This window comes from Larus michahellis, chromosome Z (assembly GCF_964199755.1).
Source record: "Larus michahellis chromosome Z, bLarMic1.1, whole genome shotgun sequence".
Taxonomy (NCBI): Eukaryota; Metazoa; Chordata; class Aves; order Charadriiformes; family Laridae; genus Larus; species Larus michahellis.
Genome location: NC_133930.1, coordinates 23850913 through 23865272, shown reverse-complemented (window position 1 = coordinate 23865272; position 14360 = coordinate 23850913). Strand labels below are relative to the sequence as shown.

General features: G+C 35.4%; 1 protein-coding gene across 14 annotated transcripts in view; it reads right to left on the bottom strand.

Moving 5' to 3' along the window:
- ERBIN (erbb2 interacting protein) overlaps nt 1-14360 on the bottom strand; it is a 120246-nt gene that overhangs the window by 26404 nt on the left and 79482 nt on the right. For all 14 annotated transcript variants that reach the window (XM_074571060.1, XM_074571066.1, XM_074571056.1 and 11 more), the window contains 8 exons: nt 9560-9623; nt 7739-7813; nt 6300-6444; nt 5792-5864; nt 4551-4680; nt 4082-4197; nt 2990-3059; nt 1812-1911 (listed from right to left, as the gene is read on the bottom strand). In XM_074571060.1, the coding sequence (XP_074427161.1) occupies nt 1812-1911; nt 2990-3059; nt 4082-4197; nt 4551-4680; nt 5792-5864; nt 6300-6444; nt 7739-7813; nt 9560-9623 (773 nt within the window). The remainder of the gene's footprint in view (nt 1-1811; nt 1912-2989; nt 3060-4081; nt 4198-4550; nt 4681-5791; nt 5865-6299; nt 6445-7738; nt 7814-9559; nt 9624-14360) is intronic.

Below are 14360 nucleotides of genomic sequence, written 5' to 3'. Positions count from 1 at the left end.
ATACGCGCAGCTGTACACTAGTCTTAACACACACTTGAAATTTTTCAGCAGAAATCTCTGCTCCAAAGTATTTTATATATATTATATATATATAAATATGAAAATATTTATTTGTATATATAAATGTAAATTATACTTATACAGATTTATATAACCTGACTTCAGTGAGGTGGTCTCATTAAGCACTAAGAGCATTCACCTCATTTCATTTAATGAAAAATTAAAAATGAAGAATAAGAATGACTTAGTGGCATTATTACTAATCCTGAAAAAGCTTAAAGCATCTAAAATTTAAGGTAAATAGATGATTTTGGAGAAGTTACACAAATGACAGGAGCTTTACAAAGTATTTCTTGCTTAATTTTACAAGAAATAATTAAAAAAAAAATTTGTGTGCCCACTGTCTCATTCTGGCATGTCTCCATGCCTTGTGTTACATCAGCCAGGTTCTACTTTTGGATGCCAAATAGTCTAATAAATCTGCCACCACTACCCCAGCAAATGTATATCCTTCACTAGCAATGCCAAGATTGCTCATATTAACTGCTTCTATACCTGAAATAGGAAAATACTTAACTATAGGGCTCAACAAATGCATTGGAATATTTGTTACTCTGCATTTATTGTATAAACTTACAATCTTAACACATCTGAAAATATTCTAATAGACTTCACTATCACCAAAACTGTTCCTGACAAAAAAAAAACTTGATAAGGAATTTAAAAATTCTTAATTTTTAAAACCACTATCTATCAAACTTCAAACTGTCTATTTGAAATGACCGACTCAGAGGCAGGTATTCTGTCAACTTAAGTCAAACAAGCAGCCATTTCCTTGTCTACAGAAAGAAACCGCGGCACCTGGGTAAAAAAAAAGTTCAAATGGAGAGCATGCTTTCAGAATGATCTTCACTGAATCTCCAAATGATTTTATATTTCTCACATTCTATCAGAGGTATTATCAGAAGAATTATCTGCATTAGAAGGCAGTAAGAATGATGCACAATTTACTGCTTTGCTGATATTTTTGAATACTCCTCTCTCAGTGTACTAGGCACTTGTGCCATGGAAAAGCAAATGTTGCTGCTTGTCAGTTTTCAATTATTTCCATTGATATGTGCCCCCCTCCATTTCTGATAAAGCAGCACAAGATTTTTCCTTTTGCCTGCAGGAGGAAAAAGTGGAAAAATAAAGAGATTTAACTCTTCCTCTAACTCCTGATGGGGTTACTCACAGAATGTTACTTATTTTCCCAATTATCTCACAAGTGTGCAAAAATAACTTTCTGGCAACATCTTAATACTTCAGGCCTAACCTTTTATAAAATGGCTCAAACTAAATGTGAGCAATATGCTTTTTTTCTGGACAGATTTTTTTTCTCTTTAAAAAACACCATAGAATGCTATGTACTTTTCCAAAAATATGTACACAGTAATGGAGGAAACATTTTGTCTAACATTCTGTTAAAACAGTCTAAAGCAGACACCTGCTAAGGAGAATTTCACCCCAAACCATTCAGTTCTGCCAGAATGAAATAGGGTGCCGCACTGGGAAGTGCGACCATCACAGAACGTGATCCCACCAGTCCATTCCTCACCTCGCTCACTGAAACCATTTCATCTAGAATTCACCAATATGTAGGTCACGTTAAGTTACTGTTCTTATTCTTCCAGTATAACTCTTCATCACTTAGAAGTCTACTTCAAACTTGTAGTTAAGTATTATTTAGTGAAAATCACATTAGCTGGACAGTCTTCCCATTATTACTTTCAAAAGTGAGCATTCTGACAGAGTATTTCAGAAATTCTTACCATCCTCGGTCCTTGGCTGCTGGGGAAACATGTAATTAGTAAGCACTGTTTTCTGTGTGTCAGGGTCAACTTCTTTTTGAAGAGGGATAAGTGGTTTAGACTGGGAAGCAAATGAAAGAAGGATATGTTACGAGAATATATATATATACACACATAAAAAAGTAAATATGATCTACATATCACAGAGCATGCCTGTCCCATTACTTTGAAGAGTACTCTTGTCTTGTATTAAACCATTTCTCCTCTGAATAATTTTCACAAAATGAAGTTATTAACATGTCTGTCTTTGACTGACGACTGGCTTTGACCAAGAAGTGAAAGTCAGTAACAGCTTTAAGGGAAAAGCAAACACTGGATATTCAAAATATAACCCAGTTTCTTGCTAGGACTTATTACTATCCCAGAGTAGGTTGATCTGGAATACACAGATATATTTGGCCATTTAAAGCTGCAGACGAGTATATGAAGAGAAAAATTTTGTGCTCAGTTTTTCGTATTGACACCAGGTTGAATATTCCCCACCCCTTATAAAAACAGGCGGGAGATTCTTGAAATTATGTATTCGTAAAAGAGCTTTCTATAATACTACATCTGAGGCTAGTGGACTTCTGGCAGCCTTGCACACCTTAATGCCATTCAGAAAATCAGCATAGTACAGAGGGCTTCAGTACACAACAAAAATACAAGCCAGAAGCACATGAGTTACTGCTTGATAGCTTGAAACTTGAACAGTCACAGAGTTCAAAGGTATGGCAGGAAACCTGGCTCAAAAAAAGGCACGCTAAGTTTCCTCAGCGGTATAGCTGTGTAAGAAACAGCATGCTACAGACGTTCAAGTACTAGCTTATTAAGCACTGTCTCCTGTGTAAACAAGCCTGAATTAAGAAAAACAAAATCAAAAGCCCCCAACATCTGTTAAATGGTATTTCTTAACAGCACAGAACTTTGCTAGATCTATAAAAGTCTCCAAAGACAGGTAGGCTCAGTGATGTTTATTTCAGGAGAACCGACATAGTAATGCCAAAGAAGTATTGATGCATACACAGTACCAGGTACAAGGAAGTATTGATGTATATAACACAGTATCAGGTCTCATTATTTAGCAGATGGCTTTGTACATGTCAATTCCATTAGGAGTAAAGTCAACAACTATTTATTTTTAATTTTAAAAAGTTCACCTGATTGTCTGATAACCACATAGCAGTGAGCTGTTGCAGTTTTGTAAAGGTAAATGGCAAATTCTTCAGTCTGTAAATTACAACAAGAATTTATGTAAGTACACTTATCAATACTGTTAAGTCTGTTAAGAAACAATCCTGCATTAGTGTGTAAAAATGTTTAAAAAGGACATTTATAGATATAGTTAAATTAATAACTATTGACAGTTGAAAAGACAACACCATTTAATTTAGATTCAAAGCTATACCTGGAATTAAAAAAAGCAAACAAAAAAAGGCACTTCTGGCTGGTTTAGCAAGCAGCTTAAAAAAATGACAATGGAAGTTGAATTTAACTCTGTTCGGTGACTTGAATACAATTTTGAAGATGACTAACCTGAATTAAATTATATAAATCCTCAGCATTTTATCTTTCAATACACATGCACGCCAATTAAGAAAAAAGCGTTACACCTGAAAAATGTATTTTTTCCAAGATAACACGTGCGGCAAAGGGGCTGCCCTGGATAATAGAAACTCTGACATTAATGGATAAATCAATCTACAGATGGAGTACAGAAAAGCTGGACTGGCAGAACAGGAGGGAGAGCTCAGTTAGACTTACCTCTCCCAATATATTTCAACTCTACCAACTGGCAGCTCCCAAAAGAGAAATGTTTTGTCATATTTTAATGAACAGCTCTAATGAAACACAACTCTCTCTTCCCCCTTCCCCAGCACACTCGAGTGTTTTACACTATACTGTGGTACTGTTTTGTGTCCTCCATATGCAATACAGGAAGCTATTAACTTTTAAGTAAGAATCAAATGTTTTATGAAAAAAAGCGAACTAATTCTCCACAAAAATACATGCTATCAATCGTAAATCTATTGAAGCTGTGCTTCAATGCACGTGCCAAGCCATTAAAGACAGGTTAGTACAATGGAACAGCAAGGTCCAGAACACAACAATAATACATTAAATACTGCATCTTAGTCAGCTTCTAAGCTGTGCATGAGATAAGAAAAGGCAGCATAATATATTCATAACAATGCCTCTACATTGTTATTGTATTTTATACAACTTCTACTTGAATAAATGCATTCACAAACCTATTGTCACTCAGATTGATGACTTTTAATTTCTGCATATCACCCATTTCTTCAGGGAGAAATTCAAGCTTATTAGAATGCAGAAACAACACTGTTACATGCTTCCAGTTTCCAATCTGAAAAAAAAACCCCGAAGAATTAATTAATCTTCACAACTCTAAATATGCAAATTTTTACTGTTTTAAAACGATTAGTATTACAGATATTTTTTCTTGTATAATTTGATTTATTCTTACGTATTAAACCTTCTTTTAATTTCAATACATTAACAACAAATTCCTACTTCTTGGTTAAAAAAGTTTCAGAATTTCATTATTTGAAAACTTGTATATTTGTATACATCCTCCTTTAAAACATAAACAAAGAAAATCTACTCAAGAATTATTAACTTGTTATCCAAAAGTTGTACAGATTATATAGTTTAAAACACGTTAAAAAATTAATTTTAGTTTTGTAATTAAATACATACCTCTGATGGCAGCTGTGTTAAAAAGTTATGATCTGCAGCAAATGTCCTTATATTAGAGAGCTGCCCAACAGATGAAGGCAATGTTTCAATCTCATTGAAACTACAGTCCAGTTCTTCTACTGACAATAACCTGCAAAAAAAAAAAAAAAATTACTCCTCTATACAGGTCATCCAACAAGTATTCAATTAAACTCAATACCACTATAAATTACAGATCTCAAATTTAATTCAAAATAAAACTCTGAAACCCAAAGGAATTAAAATCCAAGAAAAATCCTTTACTAATTGCCTAAAAAGTGTTTTGGGTTTTTTTTTTTGTCTGTTGGTTGATTGTGGGGCTTTTGGATTTGGTTGGTTTTTTTCAGGGTGGTGTGTGTGTTTGGTTTTTTGTGTTTGGTTTTTTTAATCTCCTTTACGCTGTCCTCCTAAGAGAACATTCAGTGAAAAGAGGGGAGTCAGCAATACCAAATGTTTATACACTACGTGAAAATGTGCAAGCGCAAGGCACTGAAAACATTCAGAATGGGATAGATCGTAGCCAAACATTAGTTAAGTGCCGTTTATGGACAAGAAGATAATTTCATGAGTTAGAAACAGCAAACCTGAGAATCTGGCGTTGAAGTAGTATTTTGTACATTGTAACAACAAAAGATAACCTACATTAACTATAATAGGAGAAAAGAAATTGGAATAAGCGCCCTTCATTTGTATAGCACTTAATTCTGAACCATTTATTTTTGCCATCATTAGCAATTTTTAAATTAAATTGCTGAACACGTAATTATACATTAAAAAAACCTGCTGATGACCAGGTGAAAATTCTCCTTATAACACGAAAAAGAAAAACGTGTGCGTTCAGATTCACTTTTTACACGCTTTTTGATAGTAGTTCAATCATTTGCAATATTTACCACAGCCACAGTTACGTTATGGCCAAAAACTGTTTCAGGCAGCTGACTGCCTTTTTAAACATCTTGTTTTCTTTCACATTCAGTTTTTCTTTCATAGATTGGAGACTGCATTAGTAAGTGAGGAATATATGTCTTTTTATATTAAATAATACATAAAGAACATACATACTGCAAAGTAGAAGATGTGAAAGCACTTGCTTTTGATTTTATTAAGACATGAACATGTAGAAGAAATCAAATCAAGTAGGTGTAAAACCTTCAAAAGAGGAGCCATTGTTACAGAAAATTGCAGAAAGGCAATTTAGCCTTTTATTTAGGTGAAATACCTACCCTCCTATGGAGTCTGGCAAATAAATTAACTGGTTTTCATCAATTTTAAGTGTTGTTACTTTCTTCAGGGAACCTGTAATAAAACGAGTAAGTAAACAAAAAAGGACATCTGAGTTCATTAAGCTTAGCTTTAATGAGCAAACAACCATGCCTTCTGAATTCCCTGACATGCCTATGGTGCTATATACCTAAGGAAATAGGCAGATGATCTTCCAGAACTTGTTTGCCAGCTTATACTGTGGCAGCTGGGGGAGGGGGAAGATATAAAATATTTTTTTTTTCCTCTGTTACTGTCAAGAGATTCTCATCCATTTACAAACTACTGTATAAAGTCAAGAATGCTCCAAAACTAATATAAATTTTATTATTCAGCTACGCATTACAGCTTCATCCAAAACCGTCACTTTTAATCAGTTGAAACAGATCTAAATTGCCATTTGTCTATTTTCAAGTGTTCTGTGTCTAAACTATAAGCTTTTAAAAACATGAATTAATTGAAAATACAAACCAAGAGACTCTGGCAGTTGCTGAAGTGAATTACTGGATAACAGTAGGTCTTGCAGGCTTTCACAACCTGAAATACCTTCTTCAACTACTTCAATGTTGTTTTTAGAAACATCCAAGTAGGTCAGCTGTTTCAAAGTGCCTACGAACTAAAAAAAAAAGAGAAAATAACGCATTCTGGAAAGTGCAAGTTCAAAACAAAAAATCCAGCAGATCTGACAACAAGCTGTCTCTCAAGGGTAATGCCAGAGGAAAAGAGAAAACCTATTTATAGTGCTGAAATACAAATTTATGCAAAATATCCAAGCTTTATAATGAAGTATTTGTGCAGCTACAGGCAGTTATGTTTTCCCACACACAAAGAGACACACCACTGTAATTCTGCAGGTCTCTAAAGTCAGTCTGCTGCAAATTCAATGGTTTGATGAGTAACTGAAGCTTTCAGACAGAGACAGGTAACGTAAGGACATCATTAGACTCCAGTAAAGTCTTTTAATGCTTATTTTTGCCTTTTGTGTAAAACTGCATCTTACTTAACCTCAAAAACAACAATGGATCCCTTATTGTACTAAACTGAAGAAACAAGCCAAAATATAAGCTTGTATTAATTCTCCATATGAAACAAGAATAAGCTTGAAGATCTGTGCACACTACTCTACTAAAATCTTCACAGAGAAGATGCAGTCACTTTCACAAATACAGTTTTACTATAAACTAGAAACGTTCACTACATCCACTCAGCTCTTCAAGGAGAATTAGCTGAAGTGAGGAAAGACAGTAGAAAAGACTACTGATCAGGAAAGAAAGCCTCATGTCAGAAGACTGCTACTGGTTTTAAGTCGAAAACAGTCCAGCTGCTTCCCAAATTTCAAATACTCATTTACTAGTTTACTAGAACATAAGCACAGGTTCACAAGTACTGCAATAATAGGTCAGCCTGGACCCCCTGTAATTTTGAGAGATGTCCAGAACCCAGACAAAGTCAACAGACCATTTTCTCAGGAACTGGCTATGCTCCCAAATACAAGGCACTTTATATAGGCATTGCTTGCTTCACAGCTGTGACCAGTAAAAATTCACACAACATATCTATCCCGTAAATTCCTGCTTGCTGTCTAACACAAAATAATCCCTTTCTGGGAGGACCTGTCAACCCTAAATTTGATACGAGATTTGATCTAGGATTTTTACCCTGTTCCTGAATTGGAACATATATTTTAGATGAGAAGTCCGTAACTTTCAATGAAAGAAAAGCTGTTTACCCAACTCTCACAATCAGTAACAACTTCTACGTAAACTAGTTAAGCATTTAAGTGGCATTTAGCCTCTTGGCTTTAAGTAACGATAAAATTACATGACGACTTTTAATGTATATGACAGCTGACACAGCAAATACCACTGTAAATTAAAATACTAAATGTTTAACACAGTAAAAGGACTCACCCCTGGAATAAGTGTTAGTCTATTACCATCCATCCAAAACTCCTTTAACCCACTCAGTTGTTCAAGTACTTCAGGCTGTAAAGGGAAGAGATTTTTTAAAAGCTTCATACATAAAACAGTGAAAGGCAAAAACAACTTTAGTGATTCATCTGTTGCAACTTTAAGTAATTAAGTAAGTAATTAATTATTATAGCTGTTATATACACTTGTTTAACTGTGTCATTAAAGAAAACACAGATAATTCACTTTTTGAAATATAAATATATATTACATAGACAAAGATCTTTTAAGAACTTGATCACAGAACTAAATAATCCTTACAAAAAGTGCGTGGAGGTTGTTTGTTTGCTTTACAGAAAGTATTATTTTTCAACTGGAGCACACAATAAATAAATGTTATGTGTATCATTTCCTCTCTCATGGAGGAGGTCTAAAATCCCTTAAATTCCATCAATTCAGAAGACCTGTTTTTCAAAAAACACAAAAGATGCGGTTTTGCAGAAAAGGAATGCAGATTTAAATTTTCTGGCAACAAAGGGTACATCTGCATGATACAAGCAAACCACTCCATCCATAAAGTGAAAGTTCACCACTTCTTGGTGAACACCCATGTTGTCTGTGCTTTCCTATTTAAACTTTCATCCTGACAAACTAAGACCAAACAGGTGCTAATGCACCTTAACAAGTATAAGCCAGTTCAGTTAAATGCAGAACTCAGTTTTGTTATATTTGTAAATATACAGTGTTCCTGCACAAGTTGCAGTCCTAACTCCCAATAATTCATTTTCCAAGAGAAAACTTTAACTGAAGACTACCTTTCAGACAGATCTTTATCCAAAAAAGCGGTTTCAAAGTTTTTTGTGCTTTTACCCAGATATCATAATGAAATAAGTTACCAACAGCTTACTCTTGCAGCTAAAAGGCTGGGAGAGATGAAGCAATCAGCCAAAAATACACCCAAACAGGTAATTTTGCAGCCTGTACTTAGTTCCTGGCTGCTATGGTTTAACGTGCGCCTAGGCACGTTAGTTTAAGACTCCCACATGAATATCTACCCTGCAATGAGAATATAGCTGTAATGGTAATGGCTAGAAGTGCAGTAATACTAATGAACAATTCCTCAAATACACTTCCCTATCTGCCAAAACATACAACTAGGCAAGTGTTCAGCTCTGAATGATCTACTGATGGCACACAAAGGCTTGACTTTATTAAGTCAGGTCAGAATGTTCCACTATACTTCTATTTAAATTTCTTTACCCAGGAAAGTACTTGTTGAAGCAGTGATTGTAAATATAAGATGTATTTTTCTGTGAGATCATGAACTGGAAACAAGTCAATCCATGCTGAAGGAAAAATCGGAGCACCTCAACTGTAAATACTATTTTGAACAATATTCAAACTTAATATAGTTTCCCTTGGATCGAAATAGTTTGTACACAATAATAAAAGCAGGTTATGCACAGCTTATACAGAACTCGCAGCATTAAATACATGATAACCAGTAAGTGTTCAGAATTTATCATAAGTCAATTATGTTCACAATTCAGACACGCGTGACTATTAATTTTTTACCAGTACAGTAGCCACACTATACCACAGAGTGTTATTTTCAAGTTGAGAAAAAACATATTCATATTCATCAGAATATGCATGTAATTTTTATAACAGGCTCCATAAAGTAGTATGAGGTATACATAATAATTGCTCAGTAGCAAAACTCTTAAGCTGATGCTTACATTTTCATATTGATTAAAAATAGATCAAAGGATAAAGAGATTTATAAAAGATACAAAGCTATGTTACTATGGCAAAACTCACCACTTCTGTGAATTCATTACTTCCTAAGTCCAGTCGCTCCAGCTGAGTCAGTCTGGACATGGTTCTGCACAGGAAGGGGATTAATAAGGAATTAGATTTAAGACAATACCAGTTACAACCAATCTTCCTGTATTCATACACATATATTAATTTAATCATTATTAAGTAGAGATGCTGTTCTTAACTGGACTGATATCTAATGAAGGTCAAATTTTCACACACTGTTCAACCAGGCACGTATTAATGATCATGCCATCTGCAACACAGAGAGTACACACAAACTCATCTACAGATTAGTTTACAAAAACTAAGACCACTAGAGTAAGCTTTATGATAAAGTGAAGTTACTCTTCTTTTGAGTGCTTCAGCTTTCCACCTACAGTTACAATAAATTGTCTCATCAGCCAAAGGCTGGTTAACTACATGTTTTCCTCAGAGAAAGACCACTGCCTAATGATCGGCTAAAACAGAAAAGACCACTGCTGATTCACAGTAACCAACAACACTTTCTACCTATCCATGCTACTGTCAAAGTTGCTTTCATGTGATATAGTCTGGAATCGTAATTATTTCTCAAATACTACAACAGACCAGATTAACAAATTGGATTTTGTGACACATCAATACTCTTCAAACCAACTTATGGCAAAGATTAAATCGATGACTGAAATAAAGTAAAATCCATTATTTCAAGCTGTGTTTTGGCAAAATTTTTCCTCCATTTGAAGTCTACTTCGGGGACCCCACAGAGATTATCTACCACTGCACGTGGTGGTCTATACAATCAGTACTCCAGTCAATAGCAGTACTATCTAAAAATATTTTCCAAGGGGCTGTGAATCCCTCATATGACATTATGCTGTGTATTTATTTAATAATAGATTTCCATAGATTAATTAATAGTATCTAAAACTTTCAAATATAACCCACAAATATGTACGTACTATCTGGAAAAAACTAGATGTAAGAGCTTCTGCATGGTAGAGTCTTTCATATTATCAGAATATATGTATGAACACTAGTATATTTAAAAAACATCTGCATAAGTACAAGATGCTCTATGCAGCTATTCAGTTTCAGTTCTTCAAATACACTGAGTATTACAGTTGTTCCGAATATACAGTTAAAAAGCTGGGCAGAGAAGAACTTAATGAGGTTCAACAAAAGCAAGTGTAGGGTCCTGCACCGGGAAGGAAGAATGCCAAACACCAGTATAGGTTAGGGGCGGACATGCTGGGAAGCAGCTCTGAGGAGAAGGACCTGGGGGTTCTAGTAGACAGCAAATTATCCATGAGCCAGCAGTGTGCCCTTGTCGCCAAGAAGGCCAATGGCATCCTGGGCTGCATAGGAAAGACTGTGGCCAGTAGGTCGAGGGAGGTCATTCTCCCCCTCTACTCTGCACTGGTGAGGCCACAACTGGAGTACTGTGTCCACTTTTGGGCTCCCCAGTTCAAGAGGGACAGGGAACTACTGGAGCGAGTCCAGCGAAGGGCAACCAAGATGATTATGGGACTGGAGCATCTCCCTTATGAGGAAAGGCTGAAAGAGCTGGGACTCTTTAGCCTGGAGAAGAGAAGGTTGAGGGGGGACCTGATTAATGTTTACAAGTATCTAAAGGGTGGGTTTAAGGAGGACAGAGCCAGGCTCTTTTCAATGGTTCCCAGTGACAGGACAAGGGGCAATGGGCACAAGCTAGAACATAGAAAGTTCCATTCAAATACACGGAAAAACTTCTTTACGGTGAGGGTGACAGAGCACTGGAACAGGCTGCCCAGGGAGGTTGTGGAGTCCCCTTCTCTGGAGATTTTCAAGACCCGCCTGGATGCAGTCCTGAGTAATGTGCTCTAGGCAATCCTGCTCTAGCAGGGGAGTTGGACTAGATGATCTCTAGAGGTCCCTTCCAACTCTGAAGATTCCGTGATTCTGTAAAAAATTACATTCTACTGAAAAATGCCTTATTTATTGAAAGTAAGTTAATGTGGTTATTAATATTATTCATTAAATAAACTCCAAAAAGGATTACACTCACCATTTGTCTATAGATCTAATTTTCATTACATTATAGTAATTATGCTGGGGACAAACTAGAAATTTAGACTAAGTAAAAACATGATCAAGACAAAAGCAGAAGCCATTTTTTGCACTGCGCACATAGTATACACAGGCTTTGGGGGAAAGCCGTTAACTCACATTCCCCCTGTCTCAAAGAAGAAAAAGAAAAAAAATTAATGAAAAGCCTACCGCCGGAAGAATTTGAGAAATATTTTCCCTCATTTCTTGAAGCTCATGAACCAGACAATTATCAACAGCTAAAATTCATTTTCCAATTCTAAAATAAATTATCTAAATCCCTCTGAAATACTGCATAAGATTAATTTCTCAGAGCTTTATGAGACTGTGCCGATACCAATTTTAGTGCCATATGCTGCTAACAAATTTGCCCCAATGAGTCTTTCAGAAGCACAGATGAAGATGCATTTAAAGGATCTAACATATCACTCTGCAACTTTCAAAACTTTGTGGGCAACGCTATACTGTACTTTTACTGAGGGCTTAAATTTAAAAAGGTTTTAAATTTATTCTGTTTTCAAGCTATGTTAGCTAGACTGTGAACTACTAGAAAGCAGTCCAAAACTTCACTGATGATCTAAATTCCAGTCTCAAAAAGTAGATTAAGGGAGATTCACAGCTATGTGGGATTGAATTTGATACATTAGTTTCAATAAATATTTGAAAGAAAAGGCTTATTTTTACACTTTAATAGTCCTTTCAACAGTTTTAAGACAGTGTCTTGATTTTTATTTGAACTGACTTTTCAGCTTAGAAATAAATACAATTTTTAAAAGTGAAGGAAAAAGAAACAGGTAACAGCAACAAAATGAAAAAAGCTAAATACGATTTAAGTGAATTTTCATGAGGCTGAATTGAAACACAGTTAAGACAGCATTTTCTAGTGCGTCTTGAGATGAATGGAATTTTTCTTTCAGTTCAACATGAACTCTTCTGGTTTTGTTTTAATGGCTTCGTAAGGATACACACACACGCAAATTAAAAAAAAAAGGTAATAAAATAATCTCCCAGGCCAACACACTCCTAGGTCTGAGTGATATTTTTTTCCTTCCTCCTGCACACCATTCAACTCTTGAGGCCAAACTGTTTACACAGCTAACACCATAGGATCTAAGCAATAAAGCTTTCTCCTCCCCGCTGCCAAATTACACTAGATACACAAATTCCACTCCAGTCCAACCCAAGCTCTAGGTGCTCCTTCCCATCCTGCTAGTGCTACATCCTTAATGGCTCTAAGGCAACTCAAAATTTCCCATTCTTGCCCTATTTTTCACTGTCTTACAAAAAAAAAAAAAAACAAAACCAAAACAAAACCCTGTTATGGTTTTTCATCAAGGGTCCCCATCTTACCATTTGGAACCAGAGCAAATATCCACAAATCTCTCTCAAGTATCTGCAAAACTAATGTTAGGTAACATTGACTGTATGACAAAGTAACGTTACTGATTTTGGGCCCTTTTTCTTTTTTTCTTGCCGAAATGTCTGTAATCTAACAAACACATCCACTCAACTGTAAAACATACACAAACATGTTTGCAAGATCAGAGCCTCAGTTACTTTCAACCCCTTCTCCACTGCCTGCCTAATCTATAGCACTTTCAGCTACCCTAGTATCTCTTTCCTTTTCTGTATTGTTTATAGAGCAATTATATCTTCAGACAAAATGCAAACAAAACTTCCAATAATGTAGAAGTAACAGGAAAACTCAACACTAAAGGAAGGGGAATACAGAACTGGAAAGAAAAATTTCCCAGACCACTGAGTTACACCTATTTCTATCTTTGCCAAAGCGCTATGTAATCCCTTCCACAAACTGAAAAATCTGTTTCATAATTCATATTGTTGAACTTGCTGTCAAATCAATCCAACACTAAGGGATCAGGTAGTCTAAATTACGCCTCAGATTCTGATGTTGTAACCAGTCAGCTTCACTAAGTTAACAATACAGCTTACTTCAAGTAGCATACAATTTAAGAGGTGTGTGTGAGGGCAAGATTGGGCCCTGAATCATCGTAATTACACTCCCAAATAACTTGTTTCTTTCTAAAAAGGCTACTATTTTTATAGACAAATAGGCAACAGACAGAAGGTTGGGAGGAAAAAAATATCAAAAACAAACTTTTTATATTTCCGTTGGACCATTTTCCCAACTTTCAGCAAACCCAACCTATCAGATAAATGCCTCTAAAATAGTCTTTGTGTAATTTTGCTTTCCTTTCAGTAGAAATATTTTCATTGAGCTGGTTTGCATTATAATACTGCCAGTGCTGCAGTCTCTGGCTGTGGATAAGCTCCAAGCAAAATGATGCATTTGGCACAAAGTAAGGTTGATTTAGTGTGTTGGCATTAATTACCCATTTTGATTAACAGTCTTTCAAGTGTTTTATGCTTTAGTGTTAAAAATTATGTGCATGCTTAATTCAGCTGATTTTGTAGAAATTTATCCAAATGCATTTCACATTACAAACACAAAAGAATTTGCTTTAAGTATGAGAATGTTAAAAAGGTGAGAGTGACAGAGAAACAAGAAAAGACAGTTGTATTCTATAGCAAAAATATTAGCATATACTGCTGCATCTTATTGGTTTAAAAGAAAAAAGAAGCCTTTGGATATTCTACACTGTTTAAAGCTGTACAGCATGTTCCTTTTAAAACACACACTTAGGTTTGGAAAACCGTGTAAGTTTGAATTGCATATCGGCTTCTGTTCTAACATTAACATTAACGCCAG